Raw genomic sequence first — 24467 nt, 5'->3', positions numbered from 1 at the left:
TGTCTGGTGCAGACTTTGTGAAATTCTGTCATTTTCACCATTGTTTCCAGTGCACCGAAGCCAATATTCAGCTCCATACAATGGCCATAACCCACTGGTTTGTATGGATGAGCTGATTGAGACGCTCTTCATTTCCTGGTGTCACAGATGTGCATGACTGTCCAGAATGTGACTTGTCTTTCACGACACTGTCACCACTGCTGAAATGCACCACTCACTGCCTCACTGTGCCTACATCTACCGTTTGGTCTTCATCAGCATCCAGAACTGTATACATGAACTCTCAGTGGTTGTAGACAGTCATTTAGAGACTCTTTTCATCTTAAAGTTTGCTACATTTTTGTTGGGGCAGGGCGGGATACTCTAGAACTTATACTTTAATGAGAGAGAAATAGTTCTACTGATATCAGTGGGATTAAACAGGTGTGAAGCAAAGTGGACCTTTTATCACTGAAAAAATGCAGGTAGCATAAGGCTCATACAAGAGGAGGTATACTGTAGAGAATGGTGCAGAAATTGCTCCACTGTCCAGAATAATATAAACTGTTGATCAAGAAAGCAGAAATAACAACAAGATCAATATAAGGGATGAGAGGAATGAGAGAAAATGAGGAACATACTTAAAGACATAGTTGTTTAGCCTGGTAAGTCAGATTCCTTCTGAGGTATGATGGAAAAATATTTGGTAATGTGCCCCACCAAATCTGTAGCAAGTTGCTGAGGATGCTGATAATGAGTGTCTGATAAGCTGTGGTACATGGGACTTTTTACTTTTAGATTCCTCACCATTCTCGCATGCTCCATACAGCTCTTCCCTTGAGGAATGCAAGTGTCAGGAAGTAAAGGCACATCCCTGATGGCATGTGGAGCTCTTGCTTAAGGTTTTTCTGAACCACTGTGAACCTCTGTTATTGCAGCTGTGACTTGAGTTGCTGCCATAAAAAAATCAGTTAGGAGCTTAAAGTCCTAATTCAGTGCTGTGTTTAAATGCACTTAACACTTTGCCTATGAGCTTATCATCAGTGTAAATGGAAAATGAGCATCACTCAAAAGTTGTGAATGTTCTGTAGTGATGTATTGGACCAGCATCTCTATATGTGTTCACTGAAGGAAATCTCTGACTGGTTTTTACAAAGCAAACTATAAAGGGAGTGCTTTATTACGCCGTTATGTGTGGAAATAAACTTGAAGTGTCACGTATGGGACTCTCACCTGCAGGAGACATAAATGCTGAAGTGTGGGAGCTTTGCTGATGACCATTCCCCATAATCTCTCTTTGGAAATGAAGAAAGGATTACTTGGGCGTGATAGTGGAGGTGTGGCACTTGCTGAATGTGCAGCAAAATACGTGGAGATAAACAGCACAAACGATGGTGACACCATTGAGTTTCAAGACTACGTTAATGGCCTGGGAGTGATGGGAGGCTTTAAGTTCAATAAAGCTTGCAACAGTTCTCTAACTTGCATGGATTTAAAAAAATACATGTGTGCTTGTGAGCTTTTCTTTAATTAGGTTCCTGTCCTTCCAAGTTTGCAATTTATGTAAACTTTGTTTATGACTCCGGTTTGATTTCAAAGAAGGGCTTCCTTCAGAAGTGACGTTACTCTGTGGCTTCATCCTCGAGGCAATATTAATTTATGTTACATGTGGTTTCCCCATGGAAAGAACTTAGTATGTTTCATTTGCTGTCAGAATTAAAAAGCACAGCTGATAGGTATCATAAAGCCTCTTGCAATTTGATGGCTTTTATATTGTATGGCTACCGTACATGGCCTATCTGTCTGCAGCAGATGGCTTTCCATGAGCAACACATAAACTCCAATCTTACAGATTTGCTGTAACTGCCATATTTTTTCTTTTATTATTTCTGCACAAATACACCCATCCAACATTTCAACGGCACAAACAAAGCTCAATGCTCACCAAAGTAATGACTTCACACAGAAGGCAACCATCAGAATCACAGAGCAGCAGCAGCCCATGGGCATCAACACTGGGAGATGCTTGTCTCTACTCTAGCAGATGGGCAGGGCACTGTTTCACTGTTTCACGGGGTTAGGAATAGGTGAACAGCCCTTATTCTGAGCAAATAGAGTGCTTGTGGGCAGAGATGGTGCTGGAGGGACCCACAGGCGGTGGCACCTATTGAACACCCATCAACACTTGTCACAGAATCACAGAGCCACAGAATCACAGAATAACTGAGGCAGGCAGGGACCTCTGCAGGCATCAGACCCCATTCCCTCTCCAGCAGGGCCACCAAGAGAAGGGTGCAAGGCCCATGATCAGGCAGCTTCTGGAGATACCCAAGGTATTTATAAACATTGATAAGACTGTCTGCCCCTTCACACAAACGCCCCCCTGCCCACCACCCACCTGCTTGCACAGCACGGGCACACTTCTACCAGGAGCAGCAGGCAACCTCACATGGGAAACACAGCCACAAGCACCACCAACAGCTACGGGTTCATTTTAAGCCCAAGACACAAGGCCAGTTCTGATTTTTGAATTTTCCCATCCCTGTTCACATCGCAGTGGTTGAGCAGAATCTGACGGAATTTGTCCAGGTCCACCCCACTGATGCTGGGCTGCAGGGGAAAGAGAAAACACTGCTGAGAGGGAAACAGCTCTGGATTTCAGCATCTCTGTAAAACAGCAGGCTGTGCAGCAGCAGGGAGATGCCCAAAGGGTGAGCAATCAAGGGGCTCAACCCCACATCGCCTCATATAAGTGGGGAAAAAAGAAGATGGAAATGAGGCCCCATAAAAGCACAAGGGGTATGGTTAGGTGGATGGGACAGTGCGTCTCATAAGGAAATGTATGATAGTTTCTTCCCTTAATCAGGTTGCTCAGTTTCTGATCTGTGTCAAACAAAAGTCTGCGGAAAGGGCTGGATCTGAGCTTTCATCATTTCCCCTCTCAAACCTGCTGCACAAAGGAGTATATGCCATTTCCATCAGCAAGCTACCACTTTACAAGATAGTCAGCAACTTTAGAATACCTTTAGTGTGTCAAATGAACGTTAAAGGCATGTTGCACTGGCCCCTCTGCTTCTTTCTACTCTGCAAAATGGATGTGGGAGCATAAGTAGCCCTGTATAGGGTCACTTCATAGGGGAATACAACAACTCAGACTTGGATGAAGCCAAAAGCTGGACTATTAGTGTCTTGGACCGTATCTGGAAACTCAAGGTGACCCAAAACAAGTGGACTCCGCTGTCATAAGTGACAAACCGGCATGGTACTCTTGACTACAGAGAGAGATCAAGTAATTTTCAAGTGTAGCCCTGTGATGACATAGTGAACTATGATGTCATGCTGGCAAGGACCTTATCCACAGCCAAAACAGGAGAAAGAAGTAGTTTGATGACCAATCCACGTCAATAAATTTACACTCATAACATCACTGAGGAGGCAGAACTTAGGAATTTAAGTAACAGTTTTTTGACATATGTGATAATGCTTACAAGCCACCAAATGCTTACAGTCCACCTCCTAGATATGAGTTGCCCTGTACTCTGTGCTCAGCTGTTCCTCCAACCTGAAGACAGGACCATAGGGAGAGATGGTTGCTCCGAGCTGAAGAGGATTTCTGTAGCATAGGCAGCTCAGTCTCATGCTGAAGTTTCAACCGTTCAACCTCCTGGCCAATGAACACCAAGGCATGCTGAGGAGCATCTGCCTCTAAAGCTGACTTGTGACTTATAAAACCACAGCTGTTAGGGATCCCATGTGTAAGCTTCCTGATGTTCAAGCATGGTGATTCTCTGAGAAACTTTCGTATCTTTATCAGAATAAGGACTTTCCTCTTGGACATAAAGGGTATTAATAAAAATTAAAAAAAACGTGCAGATACCTTGACCAGTTCCATCATGTCTTTGACAAACCCGTCCACTTCTGGGCCTTCAAGTGCTCCCGTTTTACTCTGACAGATGGAAGAAACATCAAAAATCACAGGAGACACAGCAATATTTGCTAGTCAGCAGATCCACCTATTCACTAAGCCCAATAGCACTACAATTCCTTCCTTTTTCCTAGACCATCTCTCCCCCTTAAGTGGCAGCAATGTCTCCCACTGTTCCGTGAAGCTTGCTGGTCACCATACCACTCCACTGCAGGAATGACAGAAGTGGCACCAAGTTGCTGTTTTCTAACCAATACTTGGGCAGTTCTGTCCATCCTGGGCCAGATTTAGAATAACTCTTTGTTAAGTACTGAAAGGGGTTTCATTTCTCAGGGTGACGATGTGGGGTCCCAAACTGCTGGAGAACTGCAGCTATCGGCGCCATCCTCTCTACAGCCCATGTGTCTCCTATACAGAGATATTGCTGATGCAGAAGTACTGGCGATGGCAGTGGAAAAAGTGAAAACATATCCTTTGCCATAAGGTACCTGAGCATTTCCCACCTCTATTCCCCCCTTCACATGGGCATTACTGACCCATGGGCACTGGCACTGGCATATATTTAATCTGTGCCATGTAGAGAACACAAAGGAATGTTGCTGGGACTCACAACATCGTAGTGTGCAAAGATTTTCTCGAAATCTCTCCTCCTTTCCTCTGTGCTGCAAGCCTGCATGCAGGGGGAGTGAGTGAATGAAAAAGGGAAAAATAGATTCAGGTTTTAGTGTAGGTTATCTGAGAGGAACGGGAGAAATGCATCAAGAAATACTTACATCCATTTTAAATTGAAGAAGGAAATTTTCCTGGAGGGCCAGAATCCTGAAGAGAGAGAGATTTAAATTAAGATCTTGCCACTTTGTCATCTACACACGTCATGCTCTGAACTATCCCAGTTTGTAATGGGTGTTGTGCTGCGTTACAGGAAATAGTAATCAATCACTGTTTTCTTCATGAAGCACTGTTGGCTGGAAAAGGAAAGGATGAAATAATGCTGTTTTGAGTGCTGAGGTCAGTGCCTCTGCCTCTCATTCCCCAAACTGGTATTGTAAGAAAGTTGTACCCATGCAATTAAAGTCCCACCTGAATGCGCATACATTACATATACAGGCATGCTCTCTAGCTGTATATAGTGCCAAACAAAAAGCTTCAGCTGTCAAGGACAAAAAAAGGACAGAGACTAAACTACCATTTTCATCTATAAGCATCTTCCTGCTGTGTTTCCCAGTTCTCTCCTGCTGATATGGCTAAGCACATTGGCAGTGCCACCTTGGCTCCTCAACCATATCACAATGGTAACCATGCTTTAGAGACTCAGAATGCCTACTTCAGAAAACCTTATTTTATTTAGGATACAAATGTCTCCAGAGAGATACTGCTTTGCCTGGATGTGTCATTGCAAGCTGAAAAACGGCATCAATGTCATTGAAGCCTACCTTGCCAGGTCATTCAGGTCCAGACGTCCATCCTTGTTTTTGTCAAAGATTTTCATCTAAAAGTCAGGAAAATAGGGTTGCTATGAAATAGACAGGCAGGTGAGAAGATTTATATAAAAGGCTGGCAGACATTTTGCTGTGCCCTGTGACCTGGTAGGCAGGTATACAGCAATATCCTCTCTGTGCTGGCTTTCTGGCAGTGAGACGCAAAGCAGCCAGACAACATTCAGATGAAGACAGGTCTCTGACAAACAATGTAGGCACCTAAAAACTAGCCATGAAAAAAAAAATGCTGAAGCTTCCAAACACTTCCAGCCCAGCTCTGTTGTTATCTTTTACTGTCAGCATGGCTGCCAAATGGCTGAGGTGCAAGTGTCACCTCCTAATAGAGACGGAGATCAAGTCTTGCTGCTCGAGCTGGTGGGCTTGCATGGCTGTCTCAAAGGCTGCCATCAGAAAGTGATAGGATTGGGAAGATTCAGGCTGCAGGCATCAAGAGGTTGATCTATGTGAATGCTAAAGATATACTTTCCTGAATTGTATCCTTTTCTAAATGTCATATTGTTGGTGATTCACCACCAGATATCATCTATTCATTTAATGGTCTTAGTACATTGTTTCTCTGCAATGCACAAATAAGAGTCAGTTACAGGAGAAGAGTTTAATGGGTTGCAAAACAAATGCCTTAAGCATCAAAATTCTTGAAAAAAAATGTATTCTATAGTGAAGTGGGGGGAAAAAAATCAATTTTTTACTAAGATGGATTACCACTCTTTGTCACATCCTCAGCAAAACAACATGCATTAATTACGCTTGCATGAACCTCTTTCATTTATTTAGTGGCTATAGATGCTAGTCCCCAACCGTGTAGGCTCAGAAGGAGAGGACATGCTGTGACACATCCTAACCTGGCGGGAGCTCCAGGATGAGTGAACCCATAGCACGTCAGTACTGTCCAGCAGTGAGACAAGGGCCTGACACTTGCATAAGCAGAGGTAAGGTTTGGGATCTGTTGTACCTTGGGATGCCCATGTGTAAATACGATACCTTTTTTTGTGCCTTCTCCCTCTCCCGTGCTCTGGCACATGTGCTCTTTGCTGTACTGCTGTACTGGTTTTAGATAAGATTCTGCAACTGGATCTTATTGCATTAATTCTTCTGTGACTTATGCTACGGAGGTCTGGATGGGAATTTTGAAGGGAACTCGGTATTGGCCCACTTTTCCTCCCACTGAGAGAAAGTGCAAAGCTTATATGGATGACAGAAATCCTGTACTGAGATCACTGGAAAAATCATGCCCTGAAATCAGTACAGATGTTGGCCACAACAGGACAAGACTGAAGGCAGGGTTAGGAGCTGCTCACACTGTGCCACCAAGGGGAGAAATGTCCTTGCAATGATGGCTCCCCACAGCCATCAGAGAAAAAAAGACTAAACTTTCAGTTCTTTACTGATAAGGAAGTTATTCTGCAGGTGACAGAATGCAGTTTCTTTTCCAATGAAACAGATCTTATCCTCTTTATCATAAAAAAGGGGGAAAAAAGGGTAAATAAACATCCTAGTGTAGCTATTTTTTTTCTTGGGACTCCCAAGTGCCCCATTGCCCTTCATCTTCTGAATGGGTATGATAGTGATGAGTGCTATGTGTTTTCATGGTTTCAGATGTCTCAAATGTCTCAAGTACCTGTGAAAGGCAGAAGAGAATTGTGAACCCTTAACAAAGAGGGCTAGATTAGAGGTGACTGTTTAGTTGTGAAAGCCTTTCTGCCTCTTTATCAATTTTCTGACCCAGTGATTTTCAACTTTATCCATTTCTGAACCCTTCACTATTTTCCAGCAGCAGCACGGATCTCATCAAAATGAATTTAAATGTATAGATAATGCATTCTTCAGTGGAATGCTTAATGAAAAGAAACATCCACAGTCAATTTTGCTCTATCTTTGAGCTTAACACTGTACTTTCAGTGGTTTACTACATCTACTTATATCAGCTCCCCTCTCTGACATCTCTCACTCAGCTTTGCTATTGAAAGACCAAGAGCAAATCTTTGCATTTTCAAATTCTGGGGTTTTTATTGGTTGTTTTTGTTTTTCCTGCCAAAGGCATCCTGGAAGAAACAAATTCAAACCTCTGTGATTTTTTGACTTCTCATCCCAATCAACAGAGAGAAAAGAAAGTCCTACAGGAAGAGCTATGCTGGGTTAATTCTTGCATCTTGGATTCCACATGAAAGATGGAAAACATGTGGCAAAGATGGAATACTGTTCTCTGAATTAGTTCAGGTACCACAGCTAATAAGATAGACCTAATCCTATTATTTGGACAACTGTAGCTCATGCATACACACTACATGGCAATCTTGGGATAGAAAAGCCTGGGGAAATGCATGTTAATTAAGCTTTCAAATTTCAAGCACACAAGTGCTTGATCTGATCTGTTATTTGTGTGCATAAGTAATCAAAGAGTGACAGAGGGTACCCACCCCATATGATGAGACATACATAATGGGAGAAGAAGATATTTGAAATTGTTATGAGATTGTTTCTAATTTAAACTTTTGCCTTTACACACCATCTTGATAGGTTTAACTTGATGGATTTTCAGTTTACGCTCTTGGAAGGTATATTTACGCTGCCAGGCTGATACGGAACATCTCAATGTGGTTAAGGATAAGGTCTGGCATGTTTAAATAGCAGACAATTTTATTAAAAGCTTTGTTGCATCCAGCAGCATTCTTCATAAAATGATGCATTTGTCTTACTGTCAAGCTACCCAATGTTTTAAAGTGTTTGCACAAATTAATTCACTGACATTTTAATGGCAGCACACCGGGGAAGTCTTAGTTCTGTTTGTTTGAATTTAATGCGTGTACTCTGAGGCAGACAGAGCATAACTGAGAGCTGGTTTTGCAAAGCAAGAGTTGTTACAAGGTACATTTTAAGGGCAAACTCAAAACTGCAATTGGCTTTGAATTCAATGAAGGAAATAAATCTACTTTCTCAATCAGGTGTTGTAAAGAAGGCCACTGAAACACCAAGATATGACAAACACACTCATGCTTTCAAGAGCCCTGTAAAATTATGAATTGGAATTATTTTCTGTGGCAGAGATAAGGAGAGAAGTAAATAAGCAAAATAAATAGGTTTGTGATCAGCAGAATTACTAGGGCCTGTTTCCAAGTGCTTTCCTGTTCCTTCTCTGATGTGTAATGAAGTGTGTCATCCCTGGAGGGAACATGGAGTTATTTCCTGCCTGCCCAGCTGCTCTCACAACATGTATGTCTGGACCACCTATATGATGTCAGCTATAACCAATATAGCTGAGGAGTACAGCAGGTTCTGAAGGTATATAAACAGTGACATAGGCCCAAGTGGAAGATTGCACGTGGCTTGTTTCTGTGGGTAGGCCAAGGCTGGCAGGCTTTTGCAGAGCCCTCAAGACTCTGTGGCCATCAAGTTATCTTTGGGATAGAAGCTCTGTTCTCTGCCCCCCCCCCCCCAGCTTACAGTGCCTGTGTAATTTAAGCAAGTTGTTTAGTGTGGGATTTCTAAGAGTCCTTTGGTTCCTAAAGGAACAAACTGTTATCTGCTGGGATTTTTGAAAGCCAGAACCTGCATTCCACGAGTTTTATTCTTTAGAAGTGAAGTTTGAGCTGAATTGCAATTTTCTGCTTCTGCTGGCTTATGTCACAGCATGTGCTGTGCAAAACTGGGGATGACAGAACAACTGGGATTAAATCGAGAAGTGACGTGGGGCCAGATTTCCCTCCATGGCAATAATGAGATATGTGGGAGCCATCTTACTACACATAATAAGGCCGCCTTTCATCAGTGAGAGGAATCACAGTGATCCAGGGCCATGAGAAAGCTCTCAGAGAGGGAGGCTCTCATGGCAGTGGCTGGGGTTGGGAGCGCTGATGGCTGCAGCACCCATGCAGAACTGTAGATGTGGTCTCCCAGAGGCATGGCATCCTTAGGTATTTGCCTGGGAGGGAGGCCTGCATGGATCACCTCAGTTTTGTGTGTGTAAGTGCACAGGCATTGTCAAAGAGCAAAGACAGACAGACAGACATTCAGAGCCAAAGAAATAGCCACTTGGAGCCTCTATCATGGTCCTTGCAGAGGGGACAACCAGCAACCACAAAAGCACCAATAGTCATAGAATTATACAATCATTTCAGTTGGAGGGGACCTTTAAAGGTCACCTGGTCCAACTACCCTGCAATGAATATGAACACCTACATCGTGTTGCTCAGAGCCCTGTCCAGGCTGACCCTGAGTGTCTCCAGGGATGGGGCATCTACCACCTCTCTCTGTCAGTGCCTCACCACCCTTACTGTAAAAAATGCCTTCATTACATCCAATCTAAACCTCCCCTATTCCACCCAATATAAAACAGAGGCAGAACGCGATTAATTCCTATGGATACAGACCACCTTCAGAGAGAAGTAAGCCTGTTTCTCTTCATCCTGAAAAGACCAAGAGCCCTCACCTAGCCAGAAGCAGTTCGTGTGTGAAGTCAGTGACTGCTCAAGATATGCAGCTCCATACCCAGAAATTCTGCTGATAAGCAGTTAAACCGTGACAGTGTTCCAGCTGGGAAGACTGCTCTATTGACTTCTCTGGAGAAAAGATTCATCCTCACCCATATCCACATAGTAATTTCCATCAAAGGCTGTATTTTGTGACCAATGTTTACTGTACTGATATTCACCACACTTACATTACTGTTTCCCCTGAAATTCAGCTTGTGATGGGCAGAGTGTATTCTACTTTATGGTTTTTATCTTATACGTTTTGCTAAATACAAATTAAATTAAAGGAGTTTATTTTGCCCAGTCTGATATTACCAGTGCAAAAAGAGAGTACTTATGCCCTATGAGTGACAGCTACAGTGCTATATACAACATAATTTGCTGAAGTTTGCCTCAGAATTGAGCTTTCCCTGCAGGTAGCTTGCAGACATTGGGGTTACAAGCCAGAAGTATCACGCTGCTATCTGAGAAACTATGAACCATCAGAGGTTCTGTGAACAAGGTGATTATACATGCCGAGATGCAAGAGCTGAGTGAGAATTTTGTTACTGCAGAAGACAAGAGATCAATACTAACCTTCATCAGAAATTATGGTGACATCTGTTTTAGACTTAGGCATTTACAACGCTCTGCTTAAGTACACAGCTACGTGCATACACATGTATAGAAGCTGTCACTCGTGACAAAATCCTGACAAATGCAAGGATATTCATGGGCAGTAACTTCCCCAGGATCATGGGGAAGGTTGTTAATGCTACCAGGTTGTTAATGCTACCGTAATCCTTCCATTCACTTTTTTTTCTGTGATGAAGCACTAATGGGACAACTTTTTATTTCTCCATTTTGTGGTGCTTTAAGAAGGGAGCACATTCTCATCATGCTGTTAAAAACTACACCCAGCTTTCAACTATGCCCAGCTTGTCTCCCACAGTGCAGTACCTCTGGGACAGCTTCTCATTGCTCACAAAGGCTTAAAGCAATAAAAAGATCTATTTCTGCCTCCGAGCACCTGCTCCATGCTCACAGCTCTCAGTCTGGAAGACTGTGGTTTGTCTCCTCTAGAAGAAGACAAATGCACATATTATTTTCAAGGATTCAGAACATCACATCACTATCTGCTCATGCAGGCATGAGTATAAATAATTACTAATGCACCCTTAATGACTACTAATACAAGCATATATGCATATACAGGCACAAAATCTAACACAAATCCACAGCACAGAACTCCTGTTTTAATTCCCTCTTCAAGAGTCTTGAGCACTCAGATGTTTTTCTCTCACAACTTTCCCCAATGACTTAGAAGCTGCTACAGTTAGAATCACAGAATTGCTCAGGTTGGAAAAGGCCTTCAAGATCATCAAGTCCAACCTCAACCCAACCATCCTACCCTAACAGCCCTCCACTACATCATGTCCCTGAGCACCACATCCAAATGGTTTTTAAACACATCCAGGGATGGTGACTTGACCACCTCCCTGGGGAGCCTATTCCAGTGCTTAACCACCCTTTCTGTAAAGAAGTTTTTCCTGATATCCAAACTACACTTACCATGACACAACTTAAGATTTAACAATCTCATGGGACATGGAGGTTGTGCAATTCCAACACATTCCCTACCTCATTTCTTCCCAAGTGTTTATCACTCATCCATCCCCAATCTATATCAGCGTTCTCTGAAGAAAGGATGTCAAAGTCATAAGGCAATAGAATAGTCTGAGTACAAATGGCTTCTAAGCAACTCAATAAAACAATATTTCTTTCTGCAAACAACCAAGATATGCACGTTAAAAGTGGGAAGGAGCCTCAAGTAATGGTGAAGCAGAGCAGAAAGATTATCTCTGGTTTCTCCTCTGTCTCACTTGAAACAGCTGAAAATGAGGAGTTGAGAGATGTATTTATACATAGGAATATGTAAATATATGTAAAATATAAATCTAGGATGATATACAACTATAAATATGTATGAGAGAGTGTGTGTATGTCACACCTGTTCAGGTATTTGCTGTGCTATGTTTAACCCAGATCAGAGAAAGGAGGGCACTTCTTTGAGGCGTTCTTGGTGTTTCTGGCTCTTCAAAGGAACACAAAGAAACAACACTTCCAGAAGGAATGCTGTATCTCTCTTTCCAGCTTTCTCAGTTGTTATTTATTATTTGATTCACTTATATACTGTATGATCATTCATAACAGCATAAGCAAACTGGAAATAGTTGACATACCCTGTCCATTTACCTCCCACAAGCTAAAGCTGCAAATATCCGGCAAGGAATTCTAAGATTTTATTCTTTCATGCCTGGTCTATCTTCTTTAAGATTATATTTTCAGTCTTTTCCCCTTTATCCCTGTCTCCAAAATGCTCTAGGGTCCACTTGATATACCAGTATCTACTTAAGAAGTATGCAGCCAGCTGTGGAGTGCACAAAGAAGAGGGCAGAGATCTGTAAATGCCTGTGGAGACAGATGGGATTACAGCTCCTTGGGACGCAGCTTCTTTTGACCAAATGTTATTACAGAGGCATGTAAAAGCCCTGAGCAGGATGGATGGGCCACTATCAGAGACCCTGTAGATGTGCACAGTAGAAACAGGTCTGCGTCCAGAAGAACTTGTGCTCTAAAAAAGGGTGGAAGCAAAGATATAAGGGAAAGAAATAGAATGATTTGCATTCTGCAGTAAAGGAATCAGTGCTGCTGGTTACTAAAGATGCAATAGAAAGCCTGCAAAAACCTCAGGAATGAAATATAAAGCCCCTGCTTTGTGTTAAAGTATCTCATGGTTGCATTCACCCTGTTTTCTCAGGCAGCTGGGATGGTGGCAGAGTCCCACCAGGTCTTCCCTGCTCCACATGGGAAGCAAGGAGAGAAAGCAGGGCTCTCTCATTCCTCTGAACCTTGGCATCACACCTTTGATCTGGGTAGCTCAAGTCACTTTTTCTTCTTTTTTTTTTATGTTTTTGTTTGTTTGTTTTTGTTTTCCCCCTTTTTAATGCACTGATAAAGCATAAGAGTGCATTTTTTTCTCCTTCTCTGTAGTTTTGCACTACTGCGATCTATGGCGTGCATCCACTTCTATATACGTGCTGTCCATGTGATATGATAAATGCACTGATAAAACATGAGTGCATTTTTTCCTCCTTCTCTGTAGCTTTGCACTACTGTGATCTATGGAGTGCATCCACTTCTATATACGTGCTGTCCTTGTGGGAGCTCTTTGCTGTGATGCCCAGAACTCATATCCCGCATTTCAGTACAAAAACACCTTATATTCTGATTTCACATCCTACTGTACTGCTTGAGGTGTGTTTGTAAGCATCCCTGATCTTGACTTTCTACCAAAGAATTTTAGGCCACAGATTACCCCATACGTAGGAATCATTCTGTTTTCCAGATCAAAACTTGTTCTGCAGCATAGAGACTAAGCTACTTCTTCAAAGACACAAAGCCAATCAGTAAAAACCAGGAGAATAGAAAACAGACCTCCTGGCTGTCAGCCCTGTGCTGCATTACCACACCACATTTCTTCCCAGCCACATTGCTATCTAGCTGCATTGGGGCAGCAGAAATCATAGATGCTTTTTGAGAGATTACTGGAAAGGGAAAAAGTTGGATGAAATGAGGTGCGTAATATCTACAAGCTTCAGACTGCCTGCTCCTCAGCAGCACCAGGCCAGAGATGAGCCGCTGGCTAAGGGAATCTCAATGGGGCAGCTTAAAAGCTATTTGCTACCTGCAAACACTGCCGGAAAGATTTTGTTCTGGCTGCAGCTTCTGGGTTTTTATTGTTTTCAAGCTCTTCCAGATGGACAATAACTTCTGTAGACTGCTTTCCTCTCCCTTAACTGTCCTATAAACATGAAAAGATGCACACACTTTTGTACACCATTAGGTACAGTTTCTCACTTTGCTCTAAGGAGTCACATTTTTAGTCACAGATGCTTAGATGCATACATAACCACGGTACTGCAAAATACATGGGCAGCTCCTCATTTGCTTGCATACCAAGCTGTACTATAGGTGAAAACATACATAGACTTTGCGCCAAGAAGCAAGACAGTTCCATCTGAAAATCATTTAGAAAATTGCAAAGCTAGATGTCTCCTGGTGAAAGTGAAATGATAGCCTTGATAAGAACATCAGAAATGGGCCTTTTTTTCTTTCTTTCTTTCTTGTTTTCAGATGGTTAGATATAATAAGGCGTTCCAAAAATGAGGTGACTGATGCTAAACTTATGCCAAATATTGTGTTGCCGATGATTGCAGGATAAAAGCTCCATTGTGAGAGGGGAGGGGAAGAATTGAAGCCTGTGAGCCTTGAGATTCCCAGCCCTTCAAGGAAGCAGCAGAGAGCCAGCAGGGCTCTCTGGATTTTGCAGAGAAGAAGGGAAAGATGCCAGCATCTCTGAGGACCAAAAGGATTTGCTAGGAGAAAACAGGGGAGTTTGCTGGATGGAGTCCTAGCAGAGGCTGAAGAAGAACGCACCTCACCTATTGATTCCAATAGGTTTAGGGCTCAGTTTGCTGTGGCACAAAGTCAGGCTGCTTTCTCATAATAAACACTCTGACTCAAAGCTGAAACGCTGCTCACAGCTGATGTCCAGTACAGTGCAAAGTAGCAGCTGTGTGCTGTCTAGCTTCCCACAGGGAAATCTTGGAAAAGAAGCACCTTTTGAGAGAGCCTCTATGGCATCAAATACTGAGACCCTGAGGGTGGTTTTTAGGCACTACTATAATCTAAACAATATTATTGCTCTCTTTGCTTACCATTGTATCAGTATACTCTTCCAGCTTTACTTCAGTAACCACCTTGTTATGCTGCAAGAAGAGATCTCGCAGGAAATCCTGCAGCCAGGAAAGAGTCAAATGTTACTCTTTAGAGAAATTCAAGAAGAAACAGTATGAAAATAGACCCAAATTCAGCAGTCACATGAATCAATTAGCACTCAGGCCTTCGGTTTCACCTAAAGTTCATACTGGATTATATTTTACAAATAAATCAGAAAATAATCAAATTGTACCCAAGTGAGCATACTGGAATCTGCTGTAATGGAATAGTTCAGCCACAAAATACACAAGAGCTAAGTCCCACAGTGTTTGCTAACTGATAGATCAAAATAGGCAGGGCAAAGGGGCAGTGGATGGGATGGCAGAGCTTCCTTCCATCCACTGTGGTCCCTGCAGCTATGCCAGAAAGCTGGAGAGTGCCCAGCCCTTAAACTGGCTGTGAATGAGCTCAAAGTGCCATTTGTCATCAAACAAGAAGGCAGCAAATTGTTAAAGGCGACGGATAGGCTCCTGTTGACATCTGTGAGCTGTAGATCAAACTGAAAGACACGGGTTAGAACAACTTACTTTGAGCTCTCCAGCTGAAATAAATCCACTGCTATCAGCATCGTAACTGCGCCAGATCTGGATGGGGACAGATTGATATGGCTGTAAATGTTGCCATTAATCACTCACACAGGAGACAGATTGCAAAGATCTGGATCAGAACTTCCCTAATGAGCTAGCTGTTGTGTTATCCACCATTTCATGTATTGTGGACAAAATAAAATAAACTTTCCACACAATGGCAATTACTCTCATTTGGATGCTGTATGTGTGACATGCTGCAGTCACATATTTAATGCAGACATGCATTCTATAAAAGGAAGAAAAGACTGAGAAACTGGGCCACATTTCTTACCTAATTTGTACATACAACTTCTCAAAGTGGTTACTGCCCTGAGTGCAGGCCACTATGCAGCTGGCCATTGATCTGCAGAAGCCCTGAGCCTGGGTGTGAAATAAGAACTGCAGACTGTCTTAGAAAAGCCAAAACTTCCATCTGAAGCAGCTTGCAGAGAAAAAAAGGAGTTCATATTTTACAGCTGTCCTTGTACCCATCCTGCCAAAGGTAAGTTTCTCAGTGTCCTTGAATAGGGCAGGGATGTGTCTGTGTGCCTTCACAGCCCAGGCTAACTCATCAGCATTAGCTTAGGACTGTGCTTAAATGGTGACTGGTCAGCCCTCCTGATCTTCACTCTGCTGGGTACACAGCTTCAGATTTACGAGGGCAGGATTTATACAGAGTAGGTGCTACAGAAAAGGTTTGGGGCAATGCGTGTGCAAGGCAATGAGGAAGGCAGAAATACAGACCCTCATGAACTCCACACTGTTGTCCAAGGGAGTCTCCCGTCGGAAAAGTAGCAGGAAGTTTTCATCATCTGTCAAGATCATACTTGCAAGCTGAAAAACACACATACCAACCTCAGAGTCGTGTCTGCAGACTGAAACAAATGGAAGGGAAGGGAAGGGAAGGGAAGGGAAGGGAAGGGAAGGGAAGGGAAGGGAAGGGAAGGGAAGGGAAGGGAAGGGAAGGGAAGGGAAGGGAAGGGAAGGGAAGGGAAGGGAAGGGAAGGGAAGGGAAGGGAAGGGAAGCCTGGATGGCTGCAGACACATATGGGAAATACTGGCTTGGCATGTAGTTGCTATGGAATGAAGCCCAGACCAAGAAATCTGGTGAATGTAGTACTCCATGACTATACCTCCTCCCCCCTCAAACTGTATCTCCCATATCTGCCAAGTCTGCTCTAGGTCCCCATCCTCCTTCTATCTGTAAAACAACAACAACAACAAACAAACAACTGGGCTGGGGAAAGATACCTCTTGGATTTGCAAGCGGCCATCTGTGGTGACATCATAGGTAGACATGAACTGCTCCTTCATCCTCTGAACTTTTTCTTCTGTGATGGTGTCCTGCCATAGGGAAAACAGCACATATAAGAATGTTGCTGAGGGCAGTAGGAGAGTGCCCAGAGGAAGTCTGCCTCACAGATAGCCACCAGGAAAACGGCATCCTTACAACCAAGGGCTAATGCTTCTAAAAGACCACAAATGCATTGTTGTAGGTGAAGTTTTGGTAGTAAATAAGGCCTATGCATAACTTTGTGGCAACTGAGCTATTGGTTGGAAGAGCAGTGTCTGGAAACTCTAAAATATTCCAGTGATGCCTCCTTCTTTGACAAATTATTCACACTGGGTACTGTATCACTGGAGTTCAGTTTTGCTTGAGTTTGTATCATAGCAGTTCTGATGCTGCCCATTGTCATTGCTTATTGGTGTTTGAAAACAACCACAGAGACCTGGCTGTGCCTCATGCCCCAGAAACTTCCTGACCATGCCCATAGTCAGTAGGAGCCAGGTACCAAAACCATTCCCAACTGCTCCCGAATGTTTTGGCTGCAGAGCATTCACACAGCCTGTGACTGGGCTGTAGGAACACACAAGGATATCATAGATGAGGTAGTCAAAAAGGAAGTGAGATACCACATCTTCTGATTAATGTCATTTAACTAAAGACTGTTTCTGCCTGAACTTTGTCACCAGATTCTCCCACATGTTTAAAGTGACCGATATTTTCCAGAAGCCTTAATTTGCTGCTAGTAGTAACAAGAAAAAAAATGTTATTTACAGATAAAAGGGGAGTCAGATAGCACTATAATTTGATTTGCCTTCACCTTATTTCAGAGAAGATTCAGAACTTGTGAGCACTTGCCTGCTTGCAGTCATTATGGGCTTATACAAACATCTTTGATAGTACAGTATAATAAAAATCATAAATAGCATTGTCCAAGCAGAGATTCAAGCTATGGGATACAGTAAGTGAAAACCATAAAGCTAGAACGTAGAAAAGCAGCTCCAAGGGGTTACACTACAGTGTGTTTTTTCTTATTGGGTAGTCTATCTCTGTACATAAAATATCATGTATGAAACTCAAAAGCTAGTGACAACTGCTAAGAAATTTTACTTTCAAAGAAAGAGTTGTAAAAGATGATGCACAAACTGGCTTTCCCAATATACACACTCAAGGCAAAATTATCTTCCTATTCCCTTCCTTCCTTCCTTCCTTCCTTCCTTCCTTCCTTCCTTCCTTCCTTCCTTCCTTCCTTCCTTCCTCCCTTCCTCCCTTCCTCCCTTCCTCCCTTCCTCCCTTCCTCCCTTCCTCCCTTCCTCCCTCCCTCCCTCCCTCCCTCCCTCCCTCCCTCCCTCCCTCCCTCCCTCCCTCCCTTCCTCCCTTCCTTCCTTCCTTCCTTCCTTCCTTCCTTCCTTCCTTCCTTCCTTCCTTCCTTCCTTCCTTCCTTCCTTCCTTCCTTCCTTCCTTCCTTCCTTCCTTCCTTCCTTCCTTCCTTCCTTCCTTCCTTCCTTCCTTCCTTCCTTCCTTCCTTCCTTCCTTCCTTCCTTCCTTCCTTCCTTCCTTCCTTCCTTCCTTCCTTCCTTCCTTCCTTCCTTCCTTCCTTCCTTCCTTCCTCCCTCCCTCCCTCCCTCCCTCCCTCCCTCCCTCCCTTCCTCCCTCCCTCCCTCCCTCCCTTCTTCCCTCCTTCTCCCTTCCCCCCTCCCTCCCTCCCTCCCCTGTAATTATTATCTTGCTCTCTAACTAAAGGTTGAGGCATGCAGGAAAACCTAAGCCAAACACAGACTGGTTACACATGCCTCAGTCTCACACTCCATTTATCCAGTCCTCTATGGATTATAAGGGTATAAGGAAAGAATCCAGTCATGAGCACACCACTCTGCACTGAGAAGCAGCTGGACTGTCATTGAGCACAGACCTTTTGCTGGACCACACTGTGGCACACAAGCAGCAGCTTCATTTTAAGCCTATCTCCCTCTTTCAGAAGTGCTCACTGCTTGGACTAAGATCTTGCAAACTTTTTAGCAGCTAGAGAAAATGATTTTGTGAAAATCCAAGCAAATGCTATTGCATTTGTGAGGAGGCTCTTCACAGGATGCAAGCTGTAGCTCCTGACTTTCCCTGCTGCATGCACTTCCATGAGTTTCTCGAGGTGCTGTGACTTTGTTCATAGGTATCTCAGGGTCAAGCAGTGAATTTCTTGCTATAGGTGCTTTTCCATAGAGTTTTGCAGAGAAAAGCTGTAATTCAAACTGCCGTAACAAATGATTTTTCTACTTTCTCCTTTCCAAGTCCAGTATTCATCTTTGCTTTTGTGGAAACCTGTTAGAAATACTTTGCATCACAAAGGTAATTTGGATTTTAATCCCCACTGTAATAAAGGAAAGAACATGTTTGCTTTTTTTTTAATCTGCGCAGCATTTAATTTCTTGGTCATGGTTGGTTATGACTTCTTGGAAACCCAGCTGTAATTTGCCTTCTTCGTTAACCTATTCCTTACACTCTGCTGTACTCTTGCCCCACTATTTCAGATTGAATTTTCACTCCTTCAGGGATCCGTGCACTTGGTAGCAGCTTTTCTTGTTGAAAATACAGCTAGGAGTCATCTGTTTTAAGGGGAAAAAAGGGCAAATGTGTAGAATACTGCAGAGACCTCAACACCTGATGAAAGGGAAAGCCTCGTTTCATCCATGCTGAGTAAGGCAGCCTTGCCATACATTGATTATTTCCCCCTTCTTGATGTGATTTTTGGGATCCAGATACCAGACTGATAACGGTGTCATGAGCAAGAAGAAATGAAACGTGAGTGTTTTAGCCTGTTTCTTGAAAGAAAAAATGAAGTTTATCTGAAAATGTCAGCTTGAACACGTTTCTCTTAGCGATGTTGCAGCCCAATTTGATGGAAGGGAGAAAGATCTCCTTAGAGACATCGAGTTCCTATAAGATCTATGAAAATCAATTACGTCTTCCAAGAACGCCTGACAATTAGTGCCATGCCAAAAGCCACACATGGACAAAGGGAGGGCAGCAAAGACCAGACAAGGCACCAGAAACACACACTTCGATTTCAGAAGGTGAACTCCTTTTTTTTGGCCCAATTAAATCTGGTAGCATTAAAATGTGTCCCTAGAAACGCTTTCCCTCCATCTATGCTGCCCATGGAGCCACTGTGCCTGCACAGACATGAGCTTTCCCAGAGTCTCCTGGGCCAGACCTGCCCAATGAACTGCAGAGCTGCTGCTGAAGGATTTGGCCGTGTGCTTTAGTATGGGTTTACTGCAGTCCTGTACACTACAGTAGATGAGCCCCTGTACCATCACTGCTTGCTTTTTAACTCATTTATTTTGTTTTAGCTCCCATCAGCACATACGTAGGAAATGCTTTCACACAGAGGACGTCAGTGTTGAATTAAGGCCACTGTAGCCCTTCCCTGTGCCATCAAGTTACTGTGGTTGGGCTTTGAGTACATTCTTTGTTCTGCCCTTTCCACCAGACCGAATGGTTTTTGACATGCCTTTGGCCAATGAAAACATGTCACTTTTGCCTGTAATTGCAATAGGTGCGTTTAGTTTCCCATTTCCAGAACTTGCAGTAACGTGCAGCTACTGCAAAAGGAGTTGGTTAGGATAACCAGGGCTGACAAAGCCACACCTACAGAAATAAATGCATTTGGGCAATCAGCAGAATCGACTTGGGATTTAGCCTGGAAGAGGATGCAAGATACATTGGTTTTGCTAGGAGTCTTCCTGCTCCCACTTGACCCACTGGTCACCAGGGACCTGGCCTGCAGCCCTGGCTCTCTTGGGTGGGTGGTACATCACAGCGGCAGCTTGCTTTGGCCAACATTTTGGTGACTGAACTTTATTTGAGCACCTAGCTGTTGCGTTCCTGACCACACTGACTGCTAAGCTAAAGACACAAACTAGACAGACAATATACTGCGTGAGGCTGAAATGCAAGAGAGAGGCAGCTCATCTTCCTTGGAAACAGAAATCAAAGGTAAATCCTTTACGGCTGTTCAGCTGAGCTCCTGGAGATTAACTGCAGTCCCTCCAGCCATAACCACCCAGGTGGTTTGTGGGAAGGGGGATTGCAGCAGAGCTAATACCTGTCTTACCCAAACACATTTGCACTTCAAAGATTTTCACACATGGCCTCTAACACACATACAGTTGGGTGAGGGCAAATTACTTGTGTCTGAATGGCTGCTGTTCCCAAACCTCTGCCTAATTTTACTTGAATTTAAACTAAGTGAAATGTCTTTCCATGAAAGAAAACTGCAAGTGCAATTGTAATGCACAATTCCTTTTGTATCTGTACAGATACCACTGATTTTGCAAAACTTTTCAGTGAAAGACCAATCCAGAATATATCTATTTAATCTAGAAACCACCTCTTGTCTAATTATCACCAGAATATAGATAGAGCTCCAAGAAAACAAATTCCATGTCGAAAGAAAGCTAAATTTTCAGTGCAGTGTAACAGGTTTACAGATGGAATGGGGTTCATAATGTAGAAGAACGAAGTTTATAAGCAAGTAGGAGCACAGTGGTCAGAGAGAAGTTATGACCGTGACAATCACTGAAGATGTAGGATGGCAGCTGCTCATAACATTGTGTGGTGTTGGGCTGAATTGCCCTGATGCTGACCCATATACTTCATACTGTCAGCCCACTTCTTCACAGAAGGCCCTCCATCTGATGGAGAAATGACATCAACCGCAGCCCATCAGTGTTATAAATCCACTGTATTTCACTGAAGCCTTCTGTAAATGCAACACATCCCCGGAAGACAAATGCTTTTTCTTAGAACTGCCCCTTGCTGAGGAAGGAGAGCCAGAAAGCAGCACCTGGGATCTGGGTCTGTTTATTATAAAGTTGAAAGGCGCTGGCACAACTCAGGTCTACCTCAACGTTTTCCTTTCCCCTGATGTTTCCCTATGGCGGCATTGCCTCAGCGTCCCTTGCTGGATGGATTTCCACGTTTCCATCCCCATGAAATCTGACTCCCAGTTTGCAGTGGCCCCGCTGTGCTTTGTTTTCCCAGCTGCTCCCAACCCATGCCCTGGCATTCAGTGTCAGCTGGGGATGCTGCAGAGCTGCTGGAAAGAAAAACAGAGCTGAAGGAGTACGGTGGTCATTAACTGAAATAACAGCTTAGGGAGCGCAGGCTGGAAAAATGTAATTATGAGACCATTTGCTATTCAAGCAGAGACAACTTCCAGAGCTGATAGCATTATTTATCACTCCTTGAGCACTTCAGACGTAGGCACTAATTAATCCTTGAGACACATCTGGAAGTCCCACCAGCGCACATTGTTGTGCAGACATGTCAGGAACCCAGAGAAGAAACAAGAGTCAAAGGGAGCACTGAAGTCAGCAGTGCTCAATGCCAGCTCCCTGCTTGCGTCACCAATGCTATTATCCTGCTGTGTGGGGTGAAAAGCACTGCAAAGGGTACCTTCAGCCCACCTGCACTGTTGCATAAACGCGCTGTACAAAGAGGATGGGGAATTTCACTCTGCCCATCGCTGCAGGTGATCACACATTCAGGGAGCAGGCTGCTCTGGTGCTGCCAGTCCCCGAGAGCTGGTTGTTTCTTCACTCCTTTTGTGTTAAGCTTTTACTGTTCAAGGCCAAACCCAGACAGAAGAGGAGAGCAAGGCACAAGGTGTGCTGGTTTGGACTGGAGTTGTTGGACTGAGTGTGGCTTATTTTGGAATTTGGTGGCACTGTTCTTAGTAGTTCAGGACATTTTGTTAGGAGTGTAGTTCCATGCTGTGCAAATCCATGCACCAACACCTAGTGCAGCATAACAAGTTCATGCTGATAGCAACAAGACTACAAAAACTGCTCTAAGGTACTGTCTTTGCATCCAGCTGGGTTGAGACCGCTGCAAAAATCCTATGCAGCATAGGCAAGAAAAGAGTGGCTGTGGGACTGAGCAGGGATATGGACTTCTGCCCACAGTCTGACATGACACTCCTGTCCAAACACAGCACAAGCTTTCCAGCTTTTCATAGAATCACAGAATGGCTTGGGTTGGAAGGGACATCAAAAATCACCCAGTTCCAACACCCCTACCAAGGACAGGGCTGCCCCCCACCAGCTCAGCTGCCCAGGGCCCCATCCAACCTGGCCTTGAGTGCCTCCAGGGATGGGGCACCACAGTTTCTCTGGGCAGCTGTGCCAGTGCTTCACCACCCTCTGAGGAAAGAATTTCTTCTCAACATCTAATATAATTCTCTCATTTTGCTTTAAAACCATACCCCACTTCCCTACTGTTATTTGCCCATTTCTCTGCAGAGCAGCCTTTCTGTGTCCCTAATGAGTCTCAATGCTTATCTTGGAATCTTACTTTTCTTTAAACTGTTTTGATGTGCATAGCTTTTTGTGTAACCATCCATGCTCCAGAGAAACATTTCTATCGAAATAGCCAATATTTCATTCCAAATTTACTCACAAAATAATCAAAAACTCACTTGAAAAGGTGATTCATAGAATATTTTTTATGGTAGCCCCAGAGGACCAAGTATCCTAATCACCTTGTGAGCGTGACTTTGATTTTGCATGTGATGCTCATGAATCTATGCTTTTTATTAGCCACCCTTCCCCTTCTCACTGATCACTCTTTGCTTAAGGGAAATGTTTCATCTGCTCACTTTTTTTTGGCACACCCTTTCTTTCCCTATGGAAGATGCTTCTTCCTTTCCTCTCACCAGCTGGCTGTGGGCCGCAGAGTGAAAACCAGGGGAGAAAACCAGGAACTCAACAGCCAAGTGTTGAACCTTATGAGCAACACCATCAACTAATATAGGGCCACTTCCAGCAACACAGAAATATTCTCCTAAGCAGTATTTCAAATTAATGACCTTACAGCAACAGCAGATGTCGGACCGGCACCAAATGTTCGAGCAGCTGGTGTTAACACACTTGTTGCCACACCTGCCTCATGCACCTGGTTGCTAAGAGCTCTGCCATTAGGCACTGATAGGGAAGCAATAAATACAACTATTTCCAACGTAACAACCTTTTAAGTAGGACTCTGTGCACAGAGGTACTTACATCTGGCCTCAGTTTCTCCAGGAGATGATGGAAAAAGTTGTCCAGCTCCTTCCCTTCGATGTAGCCGTTGTCTAAAGGCAAGCAGGACATCAAGGACGGACGTTATGGGCTGAGCGCAGGAGCTGCAGGGGCCCTGTCTGCCTACTCTGGTACCCTGTAACTTGAATCCCCTCATTGCCATTTAGTACGTTTCCATGGGGTGGTGGGAACTCAAGAGAAGGAATGCGAAAGGCATTTCAGACTCGACGTTTGGGAACGACGAGGAGAAAGAAGGAAGCCCCGAAACAGGGGCAGAACCCCGTCCCCCACTCATGCGAGAACCCACCCTTACGTGCTCCCACCAGGCAGCGCTCTCCCCGTGCCCTCCAAGCTTCCCCCCTACTTGCCGTCGGCATCGAAGCGGCGCCAGGCGCCCAGGAATGCGGCCGCGTCCAGGCGCCGCTCCGCGCCGCTCTCCATGGTCCTGCAGCTGGCGGCACGGCCCGCGCTGCCCCCGCGCAAAAGCCGCGCAGACCCCGCGCACGCACTGCCGCCCGCCCGTCCGCAGCCGCGGCTTTGAGAACGGCGGCCCCGCCCCGGGGGCGGCCCCGTGGGGAGCTGGGGGAGGCCGAGGACCCGCGTGTGGCCCCTTCTCACCTCCCTGCTGCCGCCCCGCAGCGTCAACGCGTGGGTGTCGGCAGGAGGGGCTGCCCGAGGAGGGGGGCAGTGCTTGGGACAGGCTTGAAAATTCAGAGGAGTGATGTTTAGAGGGAAAAAAAGTTTGGTAAAATTTGTGACTCTCCCGCTCCTCCGTGCCAACTGCCGAGAGGGTTTCCATGCTGGAATGGAACACTACAGCTTCACCCACAGTGCAAAGCAAAAA

General features: G+C 44.3%; 1 protein-coding gene across 1 annotated transcript; it reads right to left on the bottom strand.

The window, feature by feature from the left end:
* Window positions 1-1835: 1835 nt before the first annotated feature.
* On the bottom strand, window positions 1836-24186 carry SCGN (secretagogin, EF-hand calcium binding protein). Its single transcript, XM_072329258.1, has 11 exons — window positions 23992-24186; window positions 23606-23676; window positions 16514-16606; window positions 16007-16096; window positions 15221-15277; window positions 14633-14710; window positions 5338-5393; window positions 4678-4723; window positions 4515-4574; window positions 3857-3925; window positions 1836-2589 (listed from the first exon to the last, which is right to left on the bottom strand). Exons 1-11 carry the CDS (start codon window positions 24062-24064, stop codon window positions 2461-2463), a joined length of 822 nt encoding a protein of 273 aa, XP_072185359.1. The 5' UTR covers window positions 24065-24186; the 3' UTR covers window positions 1836-2460.
* Between the last annotated feature and the right edge of the window lie 281 nt (window positions 24187-24467).

This window comes from Excalfactoria chinensis, chromosome 2 (assembly GCF_039878825.1).
Source record: "Excalfactoria chinensis isolate bCotChi1 chromosome 2, bCotChi1.hap2, whole genome shotgun sequence".
Classification (NCBI taxonomy): Eukaryota; Metazoa; Chordata; class Aves; order Galliformes; family Phasianidae; genus Excalfactoria; species Excalfactoria chinensis.
This window is presented reverse-complemented; position numbering and strand designations above follow the sequence as displayed.

What these genes read in the sequence shown, in the direction of transcription:
- SCGN (XM_072329258.1), bottom strand. Translation starts at nt 24,064, where the DNA reads ATGGAGAGCGGCGCGGAGCGGCGCCTGGACGCGGCCGCATTCCTGGGC. An exon ending in TGGAGAAACTGAGGCCAGAT is followed by an intron (nt 16,607 to 23,605) that starts GTAAGTACCTCT and finishes TCCCTATGGCAG; the next exon opens with GACACCATCACAGAAGAAAA. An exon ending in ACAGTGTGGAGTTCATGAGG is followed by an intron (nt 15,278 to 16,006) that starts GTCTGTATTTCT and finishes GTCCCCATCCAG; the next exon opens with ATCTGGCGCAGTTACGATGC.